This window comes from Scyliorhinus torazame, chromosome 21, assembly GCF_047496885.1.
Source record: "Scyliorhinus torazame isolate Kashiwa2021f chromosome 21, sScyTor2.1, whole genome shotgun sequence".
NCBI classification, from domain to species: Eukaryota; Metazoa; Chordata; class Chondrichthyes; order Carcharhiniformes; family Scyliorhinidae; genus Scyliorhinus; species Scyliorhinus torazame.
The window spans coordinates 8,936,979-8,960,087 of NC_092727.1; the positions used below are offsets into that span (position 1 = coordinate 8,936,979).

The 23,109-nt window shown below is 48.3% G+C and overlaps 1 protein-coding gene across 1 annotated transcript in view; it reads right to left on the minus strand.

Moving 5' to 3' along the window:
• Positions 1-18,514, minus strand: part of LOC140398145 (transmembrane protease serine 13-like) — a 59,571-nt gene extending 41,057 nt beyond the window's left edge. The window contains exon 1 of the mRNA XM_072486458.1: positions 18,319-18,514. Within this exon, the coding sequence (XP_072342559.1) occupies positions 18,319-18,333 (15 nt within the window). The 5' untranslated portion in view covers positions 18,334-18,514. The remainder of the gene's footprint in view (positions 1-18,318) is intronic.
• Between the last annotated feature and the right edge of the window lie 4,595 nt (positions 18,515-23,109).

Below are 23,109 nucleotides of genomic sequence, written 5' to 3' on the forward strand. Positions count from 1 at the left end.
TGATCACTAGAAGCGTCAGTGTCTGTTGACGAAAAGATTATTTATTTATTTGTTTAATTTTTCCAATAGAGGGACAATTTAGCGTGGCCAATCCACCTGCCCTGCACAACTATGGGTTGTGGGGATGAGACCCACACAGACACGGGGAGAATGTGCAAACTCCATACGGACAGTGACCCGGGGCCGGGATCGAACCGGGTACTCGCCGCCGTGAGGCAGCAATGCTTGCCGCCTTATGAAAAGATTATTTGACGTAATCAAAGCTCAGTATTTAAAATTCATCCTTCCATGGGATGTGCGCGTCGTTGTCTGGGCCAACATTTGGTGCCTATCCCTAATTGTCCTTGAGCTGACTGGTTTACCAGATAATTCCAGAGGACCTGTAACAGTCGGCCATGTTGCTGAGGATCTGGGGTCACATGGAGGCCAGATGTGTTGGCAAAATTCCTTCCCTAAAGGTCAAGTGAAGCAGATGGGTTTTTGCAGCAGTTGATGGTAGTTTCATGGCCCCTGAGATTAGTTTTTCAATTCATTGACTCTAATTTCCACCGGCGGTAGTGGTGCGATTTGAACCCTTCTCTCCAGACCATTGACCAGAGTCTTGGACTATGAGCCCAGCTGCTACTTACTTATAAGGATCGAGGTAGCTCTTGGTAAACTCTGTGAGGTCATTGTGAATAATTTTTGGCTGGCAGGGTGGGTGATGATAACGGTGGGACTATCCGCCCAGCCCCCGAGGCGTGTTTTGCGGCGACGAAGGTGGCCAGCAATTGGCGATTGGTGGGATCTTCCAGTCTCGCTGCTGTCAATGGGCTTTCCCGTCCTTCGCACACTCCGCCGTGGGGAGGGGGCCTACTGTTGGCGGGATCTTCCAATCCAGGCAGAAAATCCCACCCTGAGTGAAAAGTGGAACATTATTCTATTATGGCCAGCCAGCAGTAACCCACTGGTCAGGGACTCACTGGTCAGGGACTCACTGGGTCAGGGACTCACTGGGTCAGGGACTCACTGGTCAGGTACAGAATGGGTTAGATAGAGAGGTTGTACTCCAGTGACTTTAGCACATAGTTTTGTACAGTGCTGAGGGAGTGTTGCACTGTCAGAAGTGCATCTCTTGGCAGAAAATGAAACCCAAGTGCCACCTGACCTCTGAAATGGATGTAGAAAGGTCCCAAAGATTGATTCCAAAGAAGACCAGGGGAGTTCGCTCTCTCTCAACCACCCCCCCCCCCCCCCTCCTCCACCCCTCCCCGGTGTTTTGGTTAATATTTATTCCCCGACCAATATCATAAAAATAGATCACCCGGTCATTCCAGTTTGTGGGATCTTGCTGTGTAAAAATTAGTTGTCAGGTTTTCTAAATGACAACAATGACTGCACTTCAAGTGTAGTTGGTTGTGAAGCACTTGAGATTTTGGAAGCAGTGATATAAATACAAGCTTTTTTCTGCTTCATGTTTCTGACAGCTCTCTGAGCCCCATTTCTGAGTGAGTTTGGTCATCTTTTTATAAACTGGAGCAGCTTTGTGCTGTGGACCGATCAGGAGAGAGAGGGAACTCTCTTTCCATCAGCCTGGCCAGGACCTGGCTTCACCCCCCCGGAGTCTCGAGGCCAGCCTGTAACACACTGCACCCTTCTGTGCCTGACCAGTGAATACCTGACCAATCACAGAGAAATTGAGACTGGACACAGTTCATGGAAAATTACTGAGTCTGAGATCAGCAGGTCCACCATTATAGAGTAAAACGTTAGACAGTGAGATAAATTGTTCATGTGGAAAATCATTACAATGAACAACATTAATGAACCGTCACACTTGGCAGGACTCCAACTGACACAATCGCACTGGCAGGTCCTCAACTGACACAATCACACTGGCAGGTCCCCAACTGACACAATCGCACTGGCAGGACCCCAACTGACACAATCACACTGGCAGGTCCTCAACTGGCACAATCGCACTGGCAGGTCCCCAACTGACACAATCGCACTGGCAGGACCCCAACTGACACAATCGCACTGGCAGGACCCCAACTGACACAATCACACTGGCAGGTCCTCAACTGGCACAATCGCACTGGCAGGTCCCCAACTGACACAATCGCACTGGCAGGACCCCAACTGGCACAATCGCACTGGCAGGTCCCCAACTGACACAATCGCACTGGCAGGACCCCAACTGACACAATCACACTTGGCAGGACCCCAACTGACACAATCACACTTGGCAGGACCCCAACTGACACAATCACACTTGGCAGGTCCTCAACTGGCACAATCACACTTGGCAGGACCCCAACTGACACAATCACACTTGGCAGGACCCCAACTGACACAATCACACTTGGCAGGACCCCAACTGACACAATCACACTTGGCAGGTCCTCAACTGGCACAATCACACTGGCAGGTCCTCAACTGACACAATCACACTGGCAGGACCCCAACTGACACAATCACACTTGGCAGGACCCCAACTGACACAATCACACTGGCAGGTCCTCAACTGACACAATCACACTTGGCAGGACCCCAACTGACACAATCACACTTGGCAGGACCCCAACTGACACAATCACACTTGGCAGGTCCTCAACTGACACAATCACACTGGCAGGTCCTCAACTGACACAATCACACTTGGCAGGACCCCAACTGACACAATCGCACTGGCAGGTCCTCAACTGACACAATCGCACTGGCAGGTCCTCAACTGACACAATCACACTGGCAGGTCCTCAACTGACACAATCGCACTGGCAGGTCCTCAACTGACACAATCACACTGGCAGGTCCCCAACTGGCACAATCACACTGGCAGGACCCCAACTGACACAATCACACTGGCAGGTCCCCAACTGACACAATCACACTGGCAGGACCCCAACTGGCACAATCACACTGGCAGGACCCCAACTGACACAATCACACTGGCAGGACCCCAACTGACACAATCACACTGGCAGGTCCCCAACTGACACAATCACACTGGCAGGACCCCAACTGACACAATCACACTGGCAGGTCCCCAACTGACACAATCACACTGGCAGGACCCCAACTGGCACAATCACACTGGCAGGTCCGCAACTGACACAATCACACTGGCAGGTCCTCAACTGGCACAATCGCACTGGCAGGTCCTCAACTGGCACAATCACACTGGCAGGTCCTCAACTGACACAATCACACTGGCAGGTCCTCAACTGACACAATCACACTGGCAGGTCCCCAACTGACACAATCGCACTGGCAGGTCCTCAACTGACACAATCACACTGGCAGGTCCGCAACTGACACAATCACACTGGCAGGTCCGCAACTGACACAATCACACTGGCAGGTCCTCAACTGGCACAATCGCACTGGCAGGTCCTCAACTTGCACAATCACACTGGCAGGTCCTCAACTGACACAATCACACTGGCAGGTCCTCAACTGACACAATCACACTGGCAGGTCCCCAACTGACACAATCGCACTGGCAGGTCCTCAACTGACACAATCGCACTGGCAGGTCCTCAACTGGCACAATCACACTGGCAGGTCCTCAACTGACACAATCACACTGGCAGGTCCGCAACTGGCACAATCACACTGGCAGGTCCGCAACTGACACAATCACACTGGCAGGTCCCCAACTGACACAATCACACTGGCAGGTCCCCAACTGACACAATCACACTGGCAGGTCCTCAACTGGCACAATCGCACTGGCAGGTCCTCAACAGACACAATCGCACTGGCAGGTCCTCAACTGGCACAATCACACTGGCAGGTCCGCAACTGACACAATCACACTGGCAGGTCCCCAACTGGCACAATCACACTGGCAGGTCCTCAACTGACACAATCGCACTGGCAGGTCCTCAACTGACACAATCACACTGGCAGGTCCTCAACTGGCACAATCGCACTGGCAGGTCCTCAACTGGCACAATCACACTGGCAGATCCTCAACTGGCACAATCGCACTGGCAGGTCCTCAACTGACACAATCACACTGGCAGGTCCTCAACTGGCACAATCGCACTGGCAGGTCCTCAACTGGCACAATCCCACTGGCAGGTCCGCAACTGACACAATCACACTGGCAGGTCCTCAACTGGCACAATCACACTGGCAGGTCCTCAACTGACACAATCACACTGGCAGGTCCGCAACTGACACAATCACACTGGCAGGTCCCCAACTGGCACAATCGCACTGGCAGGACCCTAACTGGCACAATCGCACTGGCAGGTCCGCAACTGACACAATCACACTGGCAGGTCCCCAACTGGCACAATCACACTGGCAGCTCCTCAACTGACACAATCGCACTGGCAGGTCCCCAACTGACACAATCACACTGTAAGTCCCCAACTGGCACAATCGCACTGGCAGGTCCTCAACTGGCACAATCGCACTGGCAGGTCCTCAACTGGCACAATCACACTGGCAGGTCCTCAACTGGCACAATCGCACTGGCAGGTCCTCAACTGGCACAATCACACTGGCAGGTCCTCAACTGACACAATCACACTGGCAGGTCCTCAACTGGCACAATCGCACTGGCAGGTCCTCAACTGGCACAATCCCACTGGCAGGTCCGCAACTGACACAATCACACTGGCAGGTCCTCAACTGGCACAATCACACTGGCAGGTCCTCAACTGACACAATCACACTGGCAGGTCCGCAACTGACACAATCACACTGGCAGGTCCCCAACTGGCACAATCGCACTGGCAGGACCCCAACTGGCACAATCGCACTGGCAGGTCCGCAACTGACACAATCACACTGGCAGGTCCCCAACTGGCACAATCACACTGGCAGGTCCTCAACTGACACAATCACACTGGCAGGTCCTCAACTGACACAATCGCACTGGCAGGTCCCCAACTGACACAATCACACTGGCAGGTCCCCAACTGGCACAATTGCACTGGCAGGTCCTCAACTGGCACAATCGCACTGGCAGGTCCTCAACTGGCACAATCACATTGGCAGGTCCTCAACTGGCACAATCGCACTGGCAGGTCCTCAACTGACACAATCGCCCTGGAAGGTCCTCAACTGACACAATCACACTGGCAGGTCCTCAACTGGCACAATCACACTGGCAGGTCCTCAACTGACACAATCACACTGGCAGGTCCCCAACTGACACAATCACACTGGCAGGTCCTCAACTGACACAATCACACTGGCAGGTCCCCAACTGACACAATCACACTGGCAGGTCCTCAACTGACACAATCGCACTGGCAGGTCAACTGACACAATCACACTGGCAGGTCCTCAACTGACACAATCACACTGGCAGGTCCTCAACTGATACAATCACACTGGCAGGTCCTCAACTGATACAATCACACTGGCAGATCCCACTGGCAGGTCGTTAACTGACACAATCACACTGGCAGGTCCTCAACTGGTACAACCACACTGGCAGGTCCTCAACTGATACAATCACACTGGCAGGTCCTCAACTGATACAATCACACTGGCAGATCCCACTGGCAGGTCGTTAACTGACACAATCACACTGGCAGGTCCTCAACTGGTACAACCACACTGGCAGGTCCTCAACTGATACAATCACACTGGCAAGACCCCAACTGATACAATCACACTGGCAGGTCCACGACTGATACGATCACAATGACAGTGTTCTATACTCTATGTCAATGTAGCTATACTGGGACACAAGATCCTGTGAAAGCTGCCCCACAGTCTGACCACAATGCATTACACAAGATTCCCAAACCAATGGAGAACAGGAAATGGACGTAAATGCATCTGCTGATGTAACTGCCTCAGTGACTGAGCAACAATACACAAGGATTAGAGGGAAGCAGCATACTGGGAGGTAAGGTAGTGAACCTTAAATATCTGCCTAGTTCTAGCCGCCATGGAAACCAGCAGCTGAGTGTAGCCAACAGCAGTTCATACACACATCTAATTAAAGGCTTGCAAACAGTGAGATTAAGCAGTGTTTTCATTTAGATAAATCCCAGGCTGCGGTGTGTGAATCTTTGTTCCATGAGCGCAGTAGATTAGTTAGAATAATAATATTTATTGTCACAGGTAGGCTTACATTAACAGTGCAATGAAGTTACTGTGGAAAGCTCCTAGTCGTCACATTCCGGCACCTGTTTGGGTACACAGAGGGAGAATTCAGAATGTCCAAACTATCGAAAAGCACGTCTTTCAGGACTTGTGGGTGGAAACCGGAGCACCCGGAGGAAACTCACGCAGACACGGGGAGAATCTGCAGACTCCGCACGGACAGTGACCCAAGCCGGGAATCGAACCCGGGACCCTGGCACTGTGAAGCAACAGTGCTAACCACTGTGCTACCGTGCCGCCCTTTAAGAAACTGGCACAACTATAATATTAGCCACACCGTCTGGAGGAACCCACATTATTCAGCTAGCATTGGTGACTGTTAGCGCCGCACTGCAGGATCTCCGAGTGTCAGCATGGCTCTCTCCCCTGCCCTAGGAGTCAAAAGGATGCTGGTTCCCTCCCAACTCCAGCAACTTGAACAGAAAATCCAGGCTGACATTCCAATTGCGTGCTGAGGGAGTGCTGCACTGTCAGAGGTGGCTGTCTTCTGGGTCAGATGCTAAACCAAGGCCCCATCTGGCTGCTCAGGTGGATACAGAAGATCCCACAGCACTAATTCAAAGTAAGGATGGGAAGTTTTCACTGGTGCCCTGGTTAATATTTATCCCTCAAGCAACATCAGTAAATGATTTTACCTGATCACCATCACGTTGCTGTTAAAGGGAGCTTGCTGCGAGCAAACTGGCTGCTGTTTTCCCACAATGCAACAGTGAGGTTCTTCACTGGCTGTGAAGCATTTGAGGCCCAATATAAAGCCAATCTTTTGTTTTGAAAATAAACCACGCAAGTGTGTGATAATTTGTAATGAAGAAACAACTCTCTCAGTTTCGAACCAAGGGGTGATCTTACAGTTTACAAAATAACATAATAAAACATAATTTGGATATTGATCAGGATTTCACTCAACTAAATGTGGTGCATTGATCACTCTGTGTTGTGTATCGGACCCTTGCTGGCGTACGTTAATTCATTCCAACTCAGCATTTGAAAGGGAATGTCTGTCTGGGGTGGGACGTCAAGTTCATTAACTACCACCCAACCAATTGCAATCCTGATTAGTAAGTAGGAAAATGAAGAGTAGGTACCATTGACGATCGTGCAATCTCGATTCTCATATTCACACAGTGCATGCACGTGAAATTCAATCTGAAGTACATACAGGGGAAATCCATTCACCTGTATTGTGAAAGAGGCATTTTATTCTGAAACTAGCTGGCTACAACAGTGTTGCCATGGTGACACCCGTGGCTAGTAAATCATTTCCATCCGTTGACATTGACAAGACTGAGGAGATGGGAACCAGTTGGTACGGGTTGGAGTTTGATGGCTGTGGATCTGTCAGGTGGTTCGTCGTTAGACCTTCTGATGTGCTGGGTTTGTCAGGTTCCGAGAATGAAAGTGTTTGTTTTATGTTTCGTTGCTCGGGGGTCTGGCATTTTGAATTCTACTCCTCATAGTGCCGGGAACTCACACTGTTATTAATCAGCCAAGGCACCGTCTGTGGCGGTCCTGCCTGAGTCCAAAGGTTGCGGGGTCAGATATCAGCCCAAACATCCAGGTTGATCGTTTAGAGCAAAATCCGGTTTATCAAATGAGGTACTAAACCATAAACGAACCCATGGCACTGTTATGAAGTCGGGCAGGTGGTATCCAGGCCAATACTGATCCCTCAATAATAATAATAATCTTTATTGCCACAAGTAGGCTTGCATTAACACTGCAGTGAAGTTACTGTAAAAAGCCCCTGGTCGCCACATTCCGGGGCCTGTTTGGGTACACGGAGGGAGAATTCAGGATCCTCCACCTTTCAATAAAATCATCTCTCAGTCTTCTAAACTCTCATGTGTATAGGCTCAGCCTGTTCAACCGTTCGACGTAAGATAATCCCTTCACCCCAGGAATGAATCAAGCGAGCTTTCTCTGAAATGCTTCTGACACAATTATATCCTTTTTCAAATAAGGAGGACAAATCTGTGCACAGTACTCCAGACGTAGCCTCTCTCATATTCCTGCCCTTCTATTATTATTTTGTTATTTATTTGCTGATTCTTAAAATCTGCCAATATTCTGACCTGCCACTAACCTTCACAGATTTGTGCAGTGTTTCCTTCAGTTTGATACTGTTCTTAATTTCCTTATTCAGTCATAGATGATGCATCCTTCTCAAATAGTTTTTCTTTCCCACTGGGTTAAATCTTTGCTCAGAGTTAGAACATAGAACATACAGTGCGGAAGGAGGCCATTCGGCCCATCGAGTCTGCACCGACCCACTTAAGCCCTCACTTCCACGCTATCCCCGTAACCCAATAACCCCTCCTAATCTTATTGGCCACTTAGGGCAATTTATCATGGCCAATCCACCTAACCTGCACGTCTTTGGACTGTGGGAGGAAACCGGAGCACCCGGAGGAAACCCACGCACACACGGGGAGAACGTGCAGATACCACACAGACAGTGACCCAGCGGGGAATCGAACCTGGGACCCTGGCACTGTGAAGCCACAGTGCCAGACATTTGTGCTACCATGCTGCCCATTATTAAATATTTCCTTGAAAGTCTACTACTGCATCTCTACTGTCCTACCTTTTAACCCAGTTTCCCAATTCACTTTAGCCAACTCTACCTCCACAATTACCTTTATTAGGTTTAAAACACTAGGCTTAGACCCATACTTCTCACCTTCAAACTGAACGTGAAATTCTACCATGTTATGGCACCTGGCACCTAGAGCAGTGATGGGCAACCTAGGCTAGTGAGTGGGCCACATGAATGACCCTCCTTCATCTCAGTGGGTCGCAAGGTTGAACTCAGGCTTGTTCACTAACCATCACCCCATGGACAAGATAAAAGATATTTAGTACATGTTGAATATTTCAGAATGGGTTAGAGAAAATGCTTAATTATTTACATATTAAGAGAACTATCACCAACTTCAAATGGTAAAAATAAAAGAAATATTTACACTTTGGATGCAAAGCAAGCACACGGCTCTCATAGTCGATGTTGTGAGCAATCAGCACACATCTCACTTCACTCTCATTCACTTTACGTGCGAATCACTCCAGACATACCGGCAGGAAAAAAGTACGCAGACGGAAATCAACGGAATGTGGTAACCCTGCGTGTGGGCAATGGTCAACGAAATGTCTTAATGGCCGCACTTAGGACCCAAATGGGCCGCACGTGGCCCCCCCCCGTGCCGTGGGTTGCCCACCACTGACGCAGGGGCCCCTTCACCATGAGTAATCCTGACCCATTGCTCATTACAAGTCTAAAGTAGCCTGCACTCTCATTGATGCTAGAACGTGCAAGAAATTGTCCTCAATATTTGGGGCAGCGCGGTAGCATGGTGGTTAGCACAAATGCTTCACAGCTCCAGGGTCCCAGGTTCGATTCCGGCTTGGGTCACTGTCTGTGCGGAGTCTGCACATCCTCCCCGTGTGTGCGTGGGTTTCCTCCGGGTGCTCCGGTTTCCTCCCACAGTCCAAAGATGTGCGGGTTAGGTGGATTGGCCATGCTAAATAGTGTCCAAAATTGCCCTTAGTGTCCAAAATTGCCCTTAGTGTTGGGAGGGGTTACTGGGTTATGGGAATAGGTGGAGGTGTTGACCTTGGGTAGGGTGCTCTTTCCAAGAGCCGGTGCAGACTCGATGGGCCGAATGGCCTCCTTCTGCACTGTAAATTCTATGATACACTCTGTGTACTAATTTTCCAAGCTACCTTTGCCAATCTGATTTCCAAAAACATTAAGGTACATAGAAAGTCACAATTGCTGATATTTGACCAGGGAGCTCAAACTCCCTTGGGATACTTAACTTGGCAACAGCACTGTCAAACAAAGCAGAACAGCCGGAACAGTGTCAAACAATTCACCGCCCTGTGCACGTTGATGACCTTTCTGTTTGAACTGTGGAAAGTTACAATGAGCTCTCATTTCATCTACAAGCACTGTGTCAAATTGCCAATCCAAATGGACACACCCTGCTCTGTACATCAGAGTTGGTGTCCAAAATCTTTAGCATTTTATATTGCCACGTCACACCTAATCACGATATAAACGCACACTGCCTGGGCGAATGGCTGCCAACTCGCCCAGGTTGGCCTGGGATCTCCAAAGAATTGAAGGTAAACCTTCAGGGTGCTGCTGTGAGCAAAGATCTTTCAGGGTGGGGTTGCGAGGTGGGGGTTCGGGGGCTGGGGGATTACGATTGGGATAATACAAGATGCTGGATTGACAGGTAAGAATCATCCTATCCGGCAACAAGAAATGTATTTGTTTTATGTTAGGGTTAGAAAATGAGGCGCTCCGAGGATTGATGAGTTTTGTGACCAGTGGTGGGAGGGGTTGGGCAATAAACTCAACCAGCGTGTGGTTCACTAATGAATAGAGAGACTGGCCGCATTCCGTCGGCTGTATTTTACAAGCCTCCGCGTAAACTGGGATGTACGCCCATCTCCACCTTCCCGTTGGGAGGCAGACGGGCTGCCAATTGCGGCACCTGTCTGCCATATTTAAATGAACAGCTGAAGGTCAATCAGGCTCGTTGAGCCTGGTGGTACACTGCCCATGCCATAAAACATTTGGTGTGGGTGTCGGGCGGGTTAGAAAGCCCGATTTATTTCCATGAGGTGTTTGAAGGATGGAAAGGAACAAGGGTGGTCACTCTTCGGGGGCTGCCCTTTGCTGATTGTGAAGTGACCCCCCCCCTTAGATTGAACACCCCCTCTCTTCCTTCCTGCTCCCTCCCGTAACCCCACCCTCTCCAACCCCCACTGACCCTCTTCCTTTTTAAAAAATAAATTTAAAGTATCTAACCTTTTTTTTCCGATTAAGGGGCAATTTAGCAGGTCCAATCCACCTACCCCGCACATCTTTTTGGGTTGTGGGGGTGTGGTAGTATGCATTAGGGGTCATGTGGGACTGTGAAGCCGTGATGTCATTGGCTGACAGATCCCGGGTCCTGGTTGGCTGTTGATCTCTAGCTCCGCCCTGAAGGCGGAGTATAAGAACCAGGAATTCTCCCCGCAGGCCAGTCTGTTGCTGAACTGCGGGGAACGAGTCACGCTTAATAAAGCCTCATCGACTTCACCTCTATTCGTCTCTCGGGAGTCTTTGTGCGCTACAGGGGGTGAGACCCACGCAGACCCGGGGAGAATGTGCAAACTCCACACGGACAGTGACCCCAGGGCCGGGATCGAACCCGGGTCCTCGGCGCCGTGAGGCAGCAGTGCTAACCACTGCGCCACCATGCCATCCCTTGAAACTTTTAATTCCAGATTTTTATTGAATTAATTTATTGATTTTCCTGTTATTCCCAGCAGCGGGATCTTCTTCTGGTCTCACCAACGGTTAACCCTCGGCGGGGGGTGGATTCAATGGGAAATCTCATTGGTAGAGACGGGACCAGAAGTTCTCTTCGCCGGCCAATGGCAGGAAGCTGCTGGGAATGTGGAACCCCCCCCCCAGTAACTTCAGCTGCCTACGTTTGGGAATTCCCTCCTTAAATCTCCATGCTTTACTTCTGTCTCCTGCTTGAAGATGGTACTTAATGTCAGCCCCTTTGGCCAAGCCTTCTAATGATTCAATCAGCCAGAAATCATGGACTGCTGCCTCTGTGTTTGGAGTTGACTGTATTTTATGTGGTACTTACAGTACACTAACAATGGTTCATGCCAGCATTTATGCACCACATGAACCTCCCCCCACCCCTCTTCACTTCAAGCTCCACATTTTAAACACTCATGAGTAAAAAGGTTTCTCCTGAATTCCCTATTGGATTTAACAGTAACAATCTCCCACACATGTGAATATTTGCTCAAAGTCTACTCCATCAAACTTTTTCATAATCTTAAAGACCTCTGACAAGTCACCTCTCAGTGAATGGCCGTCAGCAATAGCAACGAAACATAACGTTTGATCAATGAGAGGCGGTTTTTGCTTCAGCCTCTCGTGTGAAAGTCCTCATCACATTCCTGTACTGCAACGAGACCCTCACTCTGTATCAGTCACACACAAAGGAGCGCTGGAGAAATTCCATCTGCCACATCCTCCGGATTCAATGGGAGGACCTTGAACAAATGCTAGGAATAAATGGTGGGGAAAGTGGGGAGTGGGGAACCAATGGGATAGTTCCAGTAAAGAGAGAGTACAGGCATTATTGGCCGAATGGTCTCAACGATGTCATTCCACGATTCTATGAAGCTGGGTTTTTCATTTCTCCAGTGCCCTTCCAATCAAAGTATAATTGTTATTTTTTAATCAAAATGTATCATCTACATTTGCCGACATTGAATTCAATCTGCCACACATTCCAACTAATCAACAACCCTTTTGTTTTTCAGAATTAGTTACTACGTCTCCTATTTTGGTATCATTTACCAATTTAGAGGCTACTCCCTTTCGCTTTGTTTCCAATTCGCTGATATAAGCGGCGAACAGAAATGGTTTCAGGTTGAATCCTGTGGGACAGTTTGCAACCACTCTGAGATACTTTGCTTAATTCCAATTTTCTTTCTTCCCTTCTCACCAGCTTTTAATCCAATGTTCTACCCTGCCTAATTCAATGCCCTTTAATATAACCACTGTTCCACAGTTTAAGTGGCAGTTTGTCTTTGGGAGTCAGTAGGAGGCTATTTAAACCAAGGGAATGCTGCAATGCATGTGGCCTCTCCCAAATTCCATGGTTTTCACTCTGTCACAAATTCTGCATGATCGACTTGGAAGGAAGCTAATAACACAGGTACAGCAGAAAGCCCCGGAGGCAACAGAACATTGTTGGTCCAACCCTGACAACGCGGGCAACACGGTGGCACAGTGGTTAGCACTGCTGCCTCACAGCACCAGGGACCCGGGTTCGAATCTGGCCTTGGGGGTCACTGTCTGTGTGGAGTTTGCACGTTCTCCCCGTGTCTGCGTGGCTTTCCTCCGGGTGCTCCGGTTTCCCCCCGCAATCCAAAGGTGTGCGGGTTAGGTGGATTGCCCGTGATAAATTGCCCCTTAGAGTCCAGGAATGTGCAGGCAGGGTTACGGGGATAGGGCTGGGTGGATGGAGGAGTGGACCTGGGTAAGATCTTTCGAAGGATTGGTGGATCTGTGCAGACTCAGTGGGCTGAATGGCCTCCTTCTGCACTGTAGGGATTCTATGATTTTAACCCACACTTACAGCTCAGCCCATGAAGAATAAGCAAGGCGTGTGCTATCTCAGGTCCTTCACAAAGCACTTTATCGCTAATTAAGAACTTCTGAAATAAGAACATAAGAACTAGGAGCAGGAGTAGGTCATCTGGCCCCTCGAGCCTGCTCCGCCATTCAATGAGATCATGGTATTGATGAAATCATCTGCTTTGCAGTGAAGTTGGTTGAGGTCAAGGAGACTCAGGAGATCTCCATGTCAGTTCAATGTCACATCAGAAAGACAGCACCTTTGATACTGCAGCACTCCATTGGGGGTACTCCCTCATATTGGAATATCAGCCTGAATTATACACACAAATCTCAGAAGCAGGGATTAAATCCACAACCTTCAAGCCCAGTTGTAAGTATACTGCCATTGAGATACAGCTGAGGTCTCAGGGAAGTGCACAAATGGTTACATATTTGTCATGGCGGGAAAAGAGCAAAGGATTCCTATTGCAAATCACAACACACCTATCATATAACGCGTACAGTGAACGAGGGGGTCAGTTAGCTCAGCTGACTGGATGGCTCATGTATCAGCCCCGCCTTCTCAACCTGAGGCGTGGTGACCCCAAGGATAAATCACCATTGGTCAGCACTCTCTATGGCCTATGGCCTCTGGGGTTGTGGCTACATTTGCATTTACAGTGAATTACCAGAAAACCTAAAACCTCAAAACCACATCAAGCACCTTAGACACCACAGGGGCGGGGTTGGGGGGGGAGGTAGTGGCATAGTCGTGGTATTGCCACTTGACTAGTGACCCAGGGTAATGCTCTGGGTCGTGGGTTTGAATCCCACAATGGACTTTGAAGACTTAGGACTTAGAATAAAGTGCAGAAGGAGGTTATTTTGCCCATCAAGTCTGCACTGGCCCAACCAAGAGCACCCTCCCTAGGCCCACAACCTCACCTCACCTTTTTGGTCACTAAGGGCAATTTAGCACGGCCAATCCACCTAACTTGCATCTCTGTGGACTGTGGGAGGAAACCGGAGCACCCGGAGGAAACCCCCACAGACACGGGGGAGAACGTGCAAACTCCACACAGCCAGTCACCCAAGGCTGGAATCAAACCCGTGGCCCTGCCTCTGTGAGGCAGCAGTGCTAACCACTGTTCCATGGTGGCAGATGCTAACATTTGAATTCAGTAAAAAGCTGGAATTAAAAGTCTAATGGTGACTATGAAACCAATTGTTGTAAAATCCCTCTGGTTCACCAATGCCCTTTAGGGAAGGAAATCTGCTGCCCTTACCCGGTCTGGCCTACATGTGACTCCAGACCCACAGCAATGTGATTGACTCTTAAATTCCCTCTGAAAGAGCTCAGCAAGCCACTCAGTTCAAGGGCAATTAGGGATGGGCCCACATCCAATGAATTAATTGCTTAAAAACCCATGAGCAGATTGCCACAGGTCAATGTTCTGCCGTCATTCCAGCTAACAGCAGAGATGTAGAGATCGTGGAAAATTCTGCCCTTTCTGCCCCTCCCCCACCCCCACAGGACAACAATCTTCTGCATTAACATCAAAAACTATCATCTCTATTTTCGACCAGCTGCTGATGAGGCAATTCCTTCTTTCACCATCCCCAATTCTCAAACTATTCCTGGCCTTACGTAGTAACCTCACGTTTCAGTGCCCCGCCAACATTCCATTCCAGACAATCTGAGTCACACATCAGAAATGATGTGCACAAGGCAAGCCTCTGTCCTGAGGTGTATGAGTCCTCTCAATCGACGTAACTCTCTCCAGACCGACAATCTACAAAGATCTTGTCCCTCACGTCATTCCGGTCCCTCGAAATTCCAGAGCTTGAGGTCCAGGCTGTCAATGGTGCAGCGGGTAATGTCAGTTTGATTTGGGGATCCTCATATCTAGTCGCTGGCACATTGAATGGCTGAACAGGTTTGAGGCCGCCTGTTCCTACGTGCCAAACCCTGAGGGGCCAAGTCCCATATCAGGAGCTGAGCACAGAACTCGCAGCTGAGGGAATGCTGAACTGTTGGAGATCCTGACTTCCAGACGGGAGATTGATGTAAGGCTCCACCCACCCAAGACCCATGACACTAATTTAAAGAAGAGCGGAGGAGCCAGTGTCCTGGCCAATATTTATCCCCCAGTTATCCTGTCATGATAACATTGCTGAGGTGGTGGTGTGTTGCCGTTTCTCGTTACAACAGTGACTACACACTAAAGATAGCACTTAATAATAATATTAATCATCTTTCTTGTCACAAGTAGGCTTACATTAACACTGCAATGGTGTTACTGTGAAAATACCAGAGCCTCCACACTCCGGCCCCTGTTCGGGTGCACGGAGGGAGAATTCAGAATGTCCAATTCACCTAAGAAGCACGTCTTTCGGGACTTGTGGGAGGAAACCGGAGCACCCGGAGGAAACCCACGCAGACACAGGGAGAACGTGCAGACTCCACACAGAGTTCTTTTAGTTCTTTGAAGTGATAACAAATAGGTTAGACCAAGGAGAGCCAATGGATGTTATCTATCTTGACTTCCAAAAGGCCTTTGATAAGGTGCCTCACGGGAGACTGCTGAGTAAAATAAGGGCCCATGGTATTCGAGGCAAGGTACTAACATGGATTGACGATTGGCTGTCAGGCAGAAGGCAGAGAGTTGGGATAAAAGGTTCTTTTTCGGAATGGCAACCGGTGACGAGTGGTGTCCCGCAGGGTTCAGTGTTGGGGCCACAGCTGTTCTCTTTATATATTAACGATCTAGATGACGGGACTGGGGGCATTCTGGCTAAGTTTGCCGATGATACAAAAATAGGTGGAGGGGCAGGTAGTATTGAGGAGGTGGGGAGGCTGCAGAAAGATTTAGACAGTTTAGGAGAGTGGTCCAAGAAATGGCTGATGAAATTCAACGTGGGCAAGTGCGAGGTCTTGCACTTTGGAAAAAAGAATAGAGGCATGGACTATTTTCTAAACGGTGACAAAATGCCTAATGCTGAAGTGCAAAGGGACTTGGGAGTCCTAGTCCAGGATTCTCTAAAGGTAAACTTGCAGGTTGAGTCCGTAATTAAGAAAGCAAATGCAATGTTGTCATTTATCTCAAGAGGCTTGGAATATAAAAGCAGGGATGTACTTCTGAAGCTTTATAAAGCACTAGTTAGGCCCCATTTAGAATACTGTGAGCAATTTTGGGCCCCACACCTCAGGAAGGACATACTGGCACTGGAGCGGGTCCAGCGGAGATTCACACAGCTGACCCCAGGAATGGTAGGCCTAACATACGATGAACGTCTGAGGATCCTGGGATTATATTCATTGGAGTTTAGGAGGTTGAGGGGAGATCTAATAGAAACTTACAAGATAATGAATGGCTTAGATAGGGTGGAATTAGGGAAGTTGTTTCCATTAGCAGGGGAGACTAGGACCCGGGGGCACAGCCTTAGAATAAAAGGGAGTCACTTTAGAACAGAGATGAGGAGAAATTTCTTCAGCCAGAGAGTGGTGGGTCTGTGGAATTCATTGCCACAGAGGGTGGTGGAGGCCGGGACGTTGAGTGTCTTTAAGACAGAAGTTGATAAATTCTTGATTTCTCGAGGAATTAAGGGCTATGGAGAGAGAGCGGGCAAATGGAGTTGAAATCAGCCATGATTGAATGGTGGAGTGGACTCGATGGGCCGAATGGCCTTACTTCCGCTCCTATGTCTTATGGTCTGATGGTCAGACAGTGACCCAAGCCGGGAATTGATCCTGGCGCTGTGAAGCAACAGTGCTACCCACTGTGCTACCGCGCCGCCACCTCATTAGCTATGAAACACTTTGAGATGTCCCGTGGGTTGTTGAAGGCGCCAAATAGGTGCAAAACTCGCTTCTCTTTTTAATCACACCTTTCCTGGCTGTGGTGGAAAGCTAGACTGACAGCAGCTTACAGCTCCAACTCGAATTGAAAGACAGCTGTCCCACCACATTTAACAAAGTTTTGGATTTACAAGTTTTGATGCTCCCCAGGGTAAGAAAATCAATGCTCAGCAGTAGCTTCCTATTTTGAAAAGGTAGAGGACTGAGGTCTGTGGGTGAGCAAGTTTTTCTTTGCCACCTAGTCACCAATTCCTCTGAAGTCAGGGGACATTTTGGGGTACATTACACCCTTTCTCATGTAAAATTATTTCATTCTTGGTTATATTCCCTGGGGTTGAGCGATCAGAAAACAGACTATTCCCTGCGGCATCGATTTTTAACTCCTTTCCCCACATCCCAACCTGTCAGAAACCGAGGCAGGGGTTCAGGGTGGGGGGGGGGATTTAAGTGGAGTGGGGTGACTGAACCACCTTCATCGACATGGAGTCAATTTTAATGTGTAGTCAACATAGACACAGGCCTCAAGCCAGTGGGTTCCTTGTTAAGTATAAAGTCATCGGGGTTTAATCTATTATTTTAAATTTAGTTCTGAGTGAGGGGGCAGCGACGTACAAACTTGGTGAAGCACATTCTTGTGTGCGACCTCTCTCCCGCTCAGACGTTCTTACAAGTACAATCTCTCTGCTGTATACAGACCCTGTCCTATGTACAAACTCTGCCCAGTGCAAACACCACATTCAGGAGCAATAATTCTTGTTTTAACGAGCAATGGAAGATTGACTGTTGCTGCTTGTAAGAAGCTACGGCTTGGGTCACTGTCTGTGCGGAGCCTGCACGTTCTCCCCGTGTCTGCGTGGGTTTCCTCCGGGTGCTCCGGTTTCCTCCCACAAGTCCTGAAAGACGTGCTTGTTAGGTGAATTGGACATTCTGAATTCTCCCTCCGTGTACCCGAACAGGTGCCGGAATGTGGCGACTAGGGGCTCTTCACAGTCATTTCATTATACTGTTAATGCAAGCCTACTTGTGACAATAATGAAAAAGATTATTATTGACTCCCACATTCAGAAATCCTAAATTTCAACACCTCACTGAATTTTGCGGTATTAAGCAGCATCACTCATTGATTCTCTAAAATCAGCAATGGTTGGGATCCGGAGTTCACTGTGGTTTAGACACCAAATCAAGTAAAGACACCTACTGGGAATGAAGTCATTCCTGAAGTCCGGATGTTGCACTGGCTTTTAAACGTGAAGGAATACTTTCAGAGCAAGTCCCGGCACCTGGAATATCTCAGCGCTCTTTCAATGGTCCACATAAAACTCAGGAACTGCAAAGAGCTGTTAGACACAGGAGGCCAGCCACACACTGTGCAAGAAGCTGACTCGTGTCCTGGGTTTCAGCTGAATCAAAGTTGATGAACTAGTTTGACATGAAAAGTTTTGCTTTTGTGTGATGTGCATCTTGCCACGCCTACTAGTTACCCACCTGTGAGTGGCTGCAATGGTGAGAAAATAATTAACCTGCATGTTGAAGCTGTAACAGATACTTAAAGTGACATCAGCAACTTTAATATGACACCTTTACTGGAATATTAATGACAGAATCTGACAGTGAACCACATTAGGACACATGAAGGCGGGGGCTTTAAAGGGCATCTCAAAGGAGGAGCGAAGGGCAGTGAGGCGGAGAGGTTTCGGGAGGGAATTCAAGAGCTTAAGACTCAGGTAACTAAAGGTATGGCTATGTGGTAGTCACCACTGTTGCATTATATTGTATATACTGCACTGCATACAAGGGTATTACGGTAAGGCCCCTGTACAACAGGTACAGGGGTAGATCCCTGCCTGCTGGCTCCGCCCAGCAGGTGGAGTATAAATGTGGTGTTCTCCAAACTGGAGGTAGGAGGCCACACATCTGTGCGTAATAAAGCCTCGATTACTCTCTACTCTCGTCACGTTGTAATTGATAGTGCATTATGCTATCAGTGGGCTGGGGGAGGGGGAAAGAAGGAAATGTAGGGTGCTGAGGAGGCCAGATTTGGAGGGACTGAGAGTTCTTGAAGGGTTGTAAGGCTGAAGGAGGTTGCAGAATTAGTGAGTGGGGGCGAGGGTTGGCAAGGTGTGCATAAGGTCACAGAGGGATATGAACACATGGAAGACAATTTTGAATTTGAGGCATTACTAAACTCAGAGAGTGACTCGAGGGGATGATGAGTGAACAGGGCTGGGTGTGAGCTAACATGATGGGGCAGCAGAGGTTTAGATGAGCCCAGGTTTACAGAGAAGGGATGATGTGAGGCTGCCCTGGAGCTGGAGCATTGCAACAGTCAAGTCCTGTAAGAAAATCATGGATGAGGTTTCAGCAGCAGTTGGACTGAGGCACAAATGGAGTCGGATAATGGCCTGGATCTGCTGAAGGGAAGCAATCAGCGCAAATTGCCACTGCCTCCGAAAATCTCCTGATCCGCATTTCAAATAGGACTTTCTGAATCCAGCAGTCTGATAAAGGCAGAGTGCAATGTCCCTCGGAGAACATCTTCAAATCGTAATGAGCTGGGGAAGAAGAGACGCAACCTTTTTATGGCAGAGCTGCAAGTGGCACGTTTAAATGTCCAGTTTGAATATTAATGAATGGATCAGTGAGGGGATAAGTAAGGAGGAGGTATGTGGGTGAGCTGATAGGTGGGCAAAGTGGGTAGGTTGCATGTGGGTGAGGTATGTAAGTGGGAGATGGATGAGTGGGTATTCAGATTGGAGGGGAGTAGTTGGGTGAGGTCAGATCAGAGGGTAGTCGGCGGGGGGGTGGGGGGGGGAGCTGTGGGGTAATTGGACGGTCGGGAAAGTAGTCGGGGCGAGAGATATGGGGGTCAGTGTGAGTGAGTAATTGAGTGGCCAGTTGTGGAGTAACCCAGGAATTAGACTGGCATCTTTCTGCCTAACATTTCCTGGGTAACTATCTAGGTGAGCAAGTCAGAGCTGTCCAATGCCTCGGACTCTAACTCAGAGCTGAAGATGCTTTGGGCCTTTTCCTATCTTTCTTTATCTCACCCTATCAGCATACACTTCTATTCCTTTCTCTCTCGTGTACTTATCTAACCTTCACCTTAACTACCCCCCGTGGTAGCAAGTTTGACATTCTCCCCACTCTCTGGGTAAGTTAGTTCCTCTTGAATTCCCTATTCGATTGATCTAATATTTATGACCCTAGTTTGGGATTTTGTCACACAATGGTAATGTTGTCTCTGCACCTATAATATTGTACCATCAACATGCTTCCCTACCTCATTATGAACTGAAACTCAGAGGCAACAGTTGCCAGGTAGCAATTGTAGCCCAGAACTGTGGCCAGGACATTGGCTCAGTGAGATGACATCAGGTGAGAAGCAACTGGACTGGTACAAGGCCAAGCCTAGATTGTTACCTGTTGTTTTATCGGCGGATCGTCAGGGCAGACCTCAACTCAGGAACACAAGAGACAGGAACAGGAGTAGACCACTCGGCCCTTTGGACCTTGCTCTGCCATTCAGTACAATGATGGCTGATCTTGGGTGTCAACTCCACTTTTCCGCCTATTCTCCATATGCCTTAATTCCCTGAGAGTCCCAAAATCTGTCTTCCCGCATCCTTAATTACATTCAACAGTGGAGCACCCACAATGCTCCGGGGTAGAGAATTCCAAAGATTCACAACCCTTTGAGTGAAGGAATTTCATCTCACTGCTAAACGAACAGCTCCTTATCCTGAGACTGATTCCCTGGCCAGAGGGCACCAATCCCACAGTGCCCAACCTGTCGATCCCCTTCCGAATCTGGAATGTTTCAATGGGATCACTTCACTGCTTTCAAAACTCCAGAGAACATGGACCCAATTCACTCCCCCCTCTCATCATGGGACAACCCCCAGAATGCAGGGACCAATCCAGTGAACCTTCACTGGATCTCCTCCAATGCAAATGATACTTCCTGAAATATGGAGACCAAACCTGCACACAGTATTCCAGGTGAGGTCTCACTAAAACCCTGTACTATTGCAGCAAGCCCCTTCCAATAAAGTCCAATAAATCGCAAGATTCATCCACACTAACAGAAACCCGTCTCCCTCTCTGTTAGGGTCAATCTTCTGGGTGGGTGATGTGGACAGTCGAGGATGCGAAGATTGGGAGAGGAGCGCAAAAATGATGTTGAGGGAAGACCCTGAAACGAGAGTTCAAAAAAGTTAATTCTTGCTTTCTAAAAGACAGCTTAAAAGTGGGAGTTGGGGGTGGGGATTGGTAATCCGGAGACCCAGAGAAATACCCTAGTGATCTAACATCCAATCCCACCGTGGCAGATGGTGAAATTTAATTTCAATAAAATTCTGTAATTAAAAATATCATGCTGACTGAGAAACTATTATTATAAAAACCCATCTGGTTCACTAATGTCCTTTAGGGAAGGAAATCTGCCGTCCTTAGCTTGTCTGGCCTACATGTGACTCCAGACCCACACCAATGTGGTTGACTGTTAAAATGCCCTCTAAAATAGCCGAGCGAGCTACTTGGTTCAGGGGCAATTAACCGCGATAGCACAGTGGTTAGCACTGTTGCTTCACAGCGTCAGGGTCCCAGGTTCGATTCCCGGTTTGGGTCACTGTCTGTGCGGAGTTTGCACGTTCTCCCCGTGTCTGCGTGGGTTTCCTCCGGGTGCTCCGGTTTCCTCCCACAAGTCCCGAAAGACGTGCTTGTTAGGTGAATTAGACATTCTGAATTCTCCCTCTGTGTACCCGAACAGGCGCCGGAATGTGGCGACTAGGGGCTTTTCACAGTAACATCATTGCAATGTTATTGTAAACCTACCTGTGATGCTAATAAAGATTATTACCTTGCCAGCAACACGCAGATCCCATGAACAAATAAAAAAAATGGATGGCCTCTTTTTGTGCTGTAAATGTTTCCATCTTTTGTTATGGGAGGAATAATCGGCATTCACTTTGGGAATGTGGAGCAGGTGAGTAAGCGAACGAGCAGTGATTGAAGGCAGATCTAGAATGTGGAGTCCACACGCACAGTACAGAGTGGGTAGCTTCCTTTAACAGGGCAGCACTCACAGAGGAACACTCACCAGGTGAATCCGCAATTCTCAAGGCTGGTGATGGATACCAGGTGAATTCAGGTAGGTTTTTAAATGAACCAAATGAATGCACCAAGTAAATAAGTTAACTTATGTTCCATACATACTATTATAGAACCTTGCTAGTACACTGACTGGCCCTGCTTTCAATACACTGACTATTACTGAGCCTGTCTTCCATACACTATTACTGACCCTGTTTTTAATACACTGACTATTACTGACCCTGCTTTCAATACACTATTACTGGCCCTGTTTACAATACACTGACTATTACTGAACCTGTTTACAATACACAAACTATCGCTGACTCTGTTTTTAATACACTGACTATGATTGACCCTGTTTTCAAGACATTATTACTGGCCCTGTTTACAGGGGCTGGTTTAGCACAGGACTAAATCGCTGGCTTTTAAAACAGACCAAGGCAGGCCAGCAGCATGGTTCAATTCCCGTACCAGCCTCCCTGAACAGGCGCTGGAATGTGGCAACTAGGGGCTTTTCACAGTAACTTCATTTGAAGCCTACTTGTGACAATAAGCGATTTTCATTTCATTTGAATACATTGACTATTACTGACCCTGCTTTCAATACACGGACTATTACTGACCCTGTTTTTAATACAGTGACTATTACTGAACCTGTCTTCAATACACTATTACTGGCCCTGTTTACAATACACGGACTATTACTGACCCTGTTTTTAATACACTGACTATTACTGAACCTGTTTTCAATACACTATTGCTGACCCTGTTCTTAATATACTGATTATTACTAAACCTGTCTTCAATACACTATTCCTGACCCTGTTTACAATACACTCACTATTACTGAACCTGTGGTCAATACACATACTATTACTGACCCTGTTTTTAATAC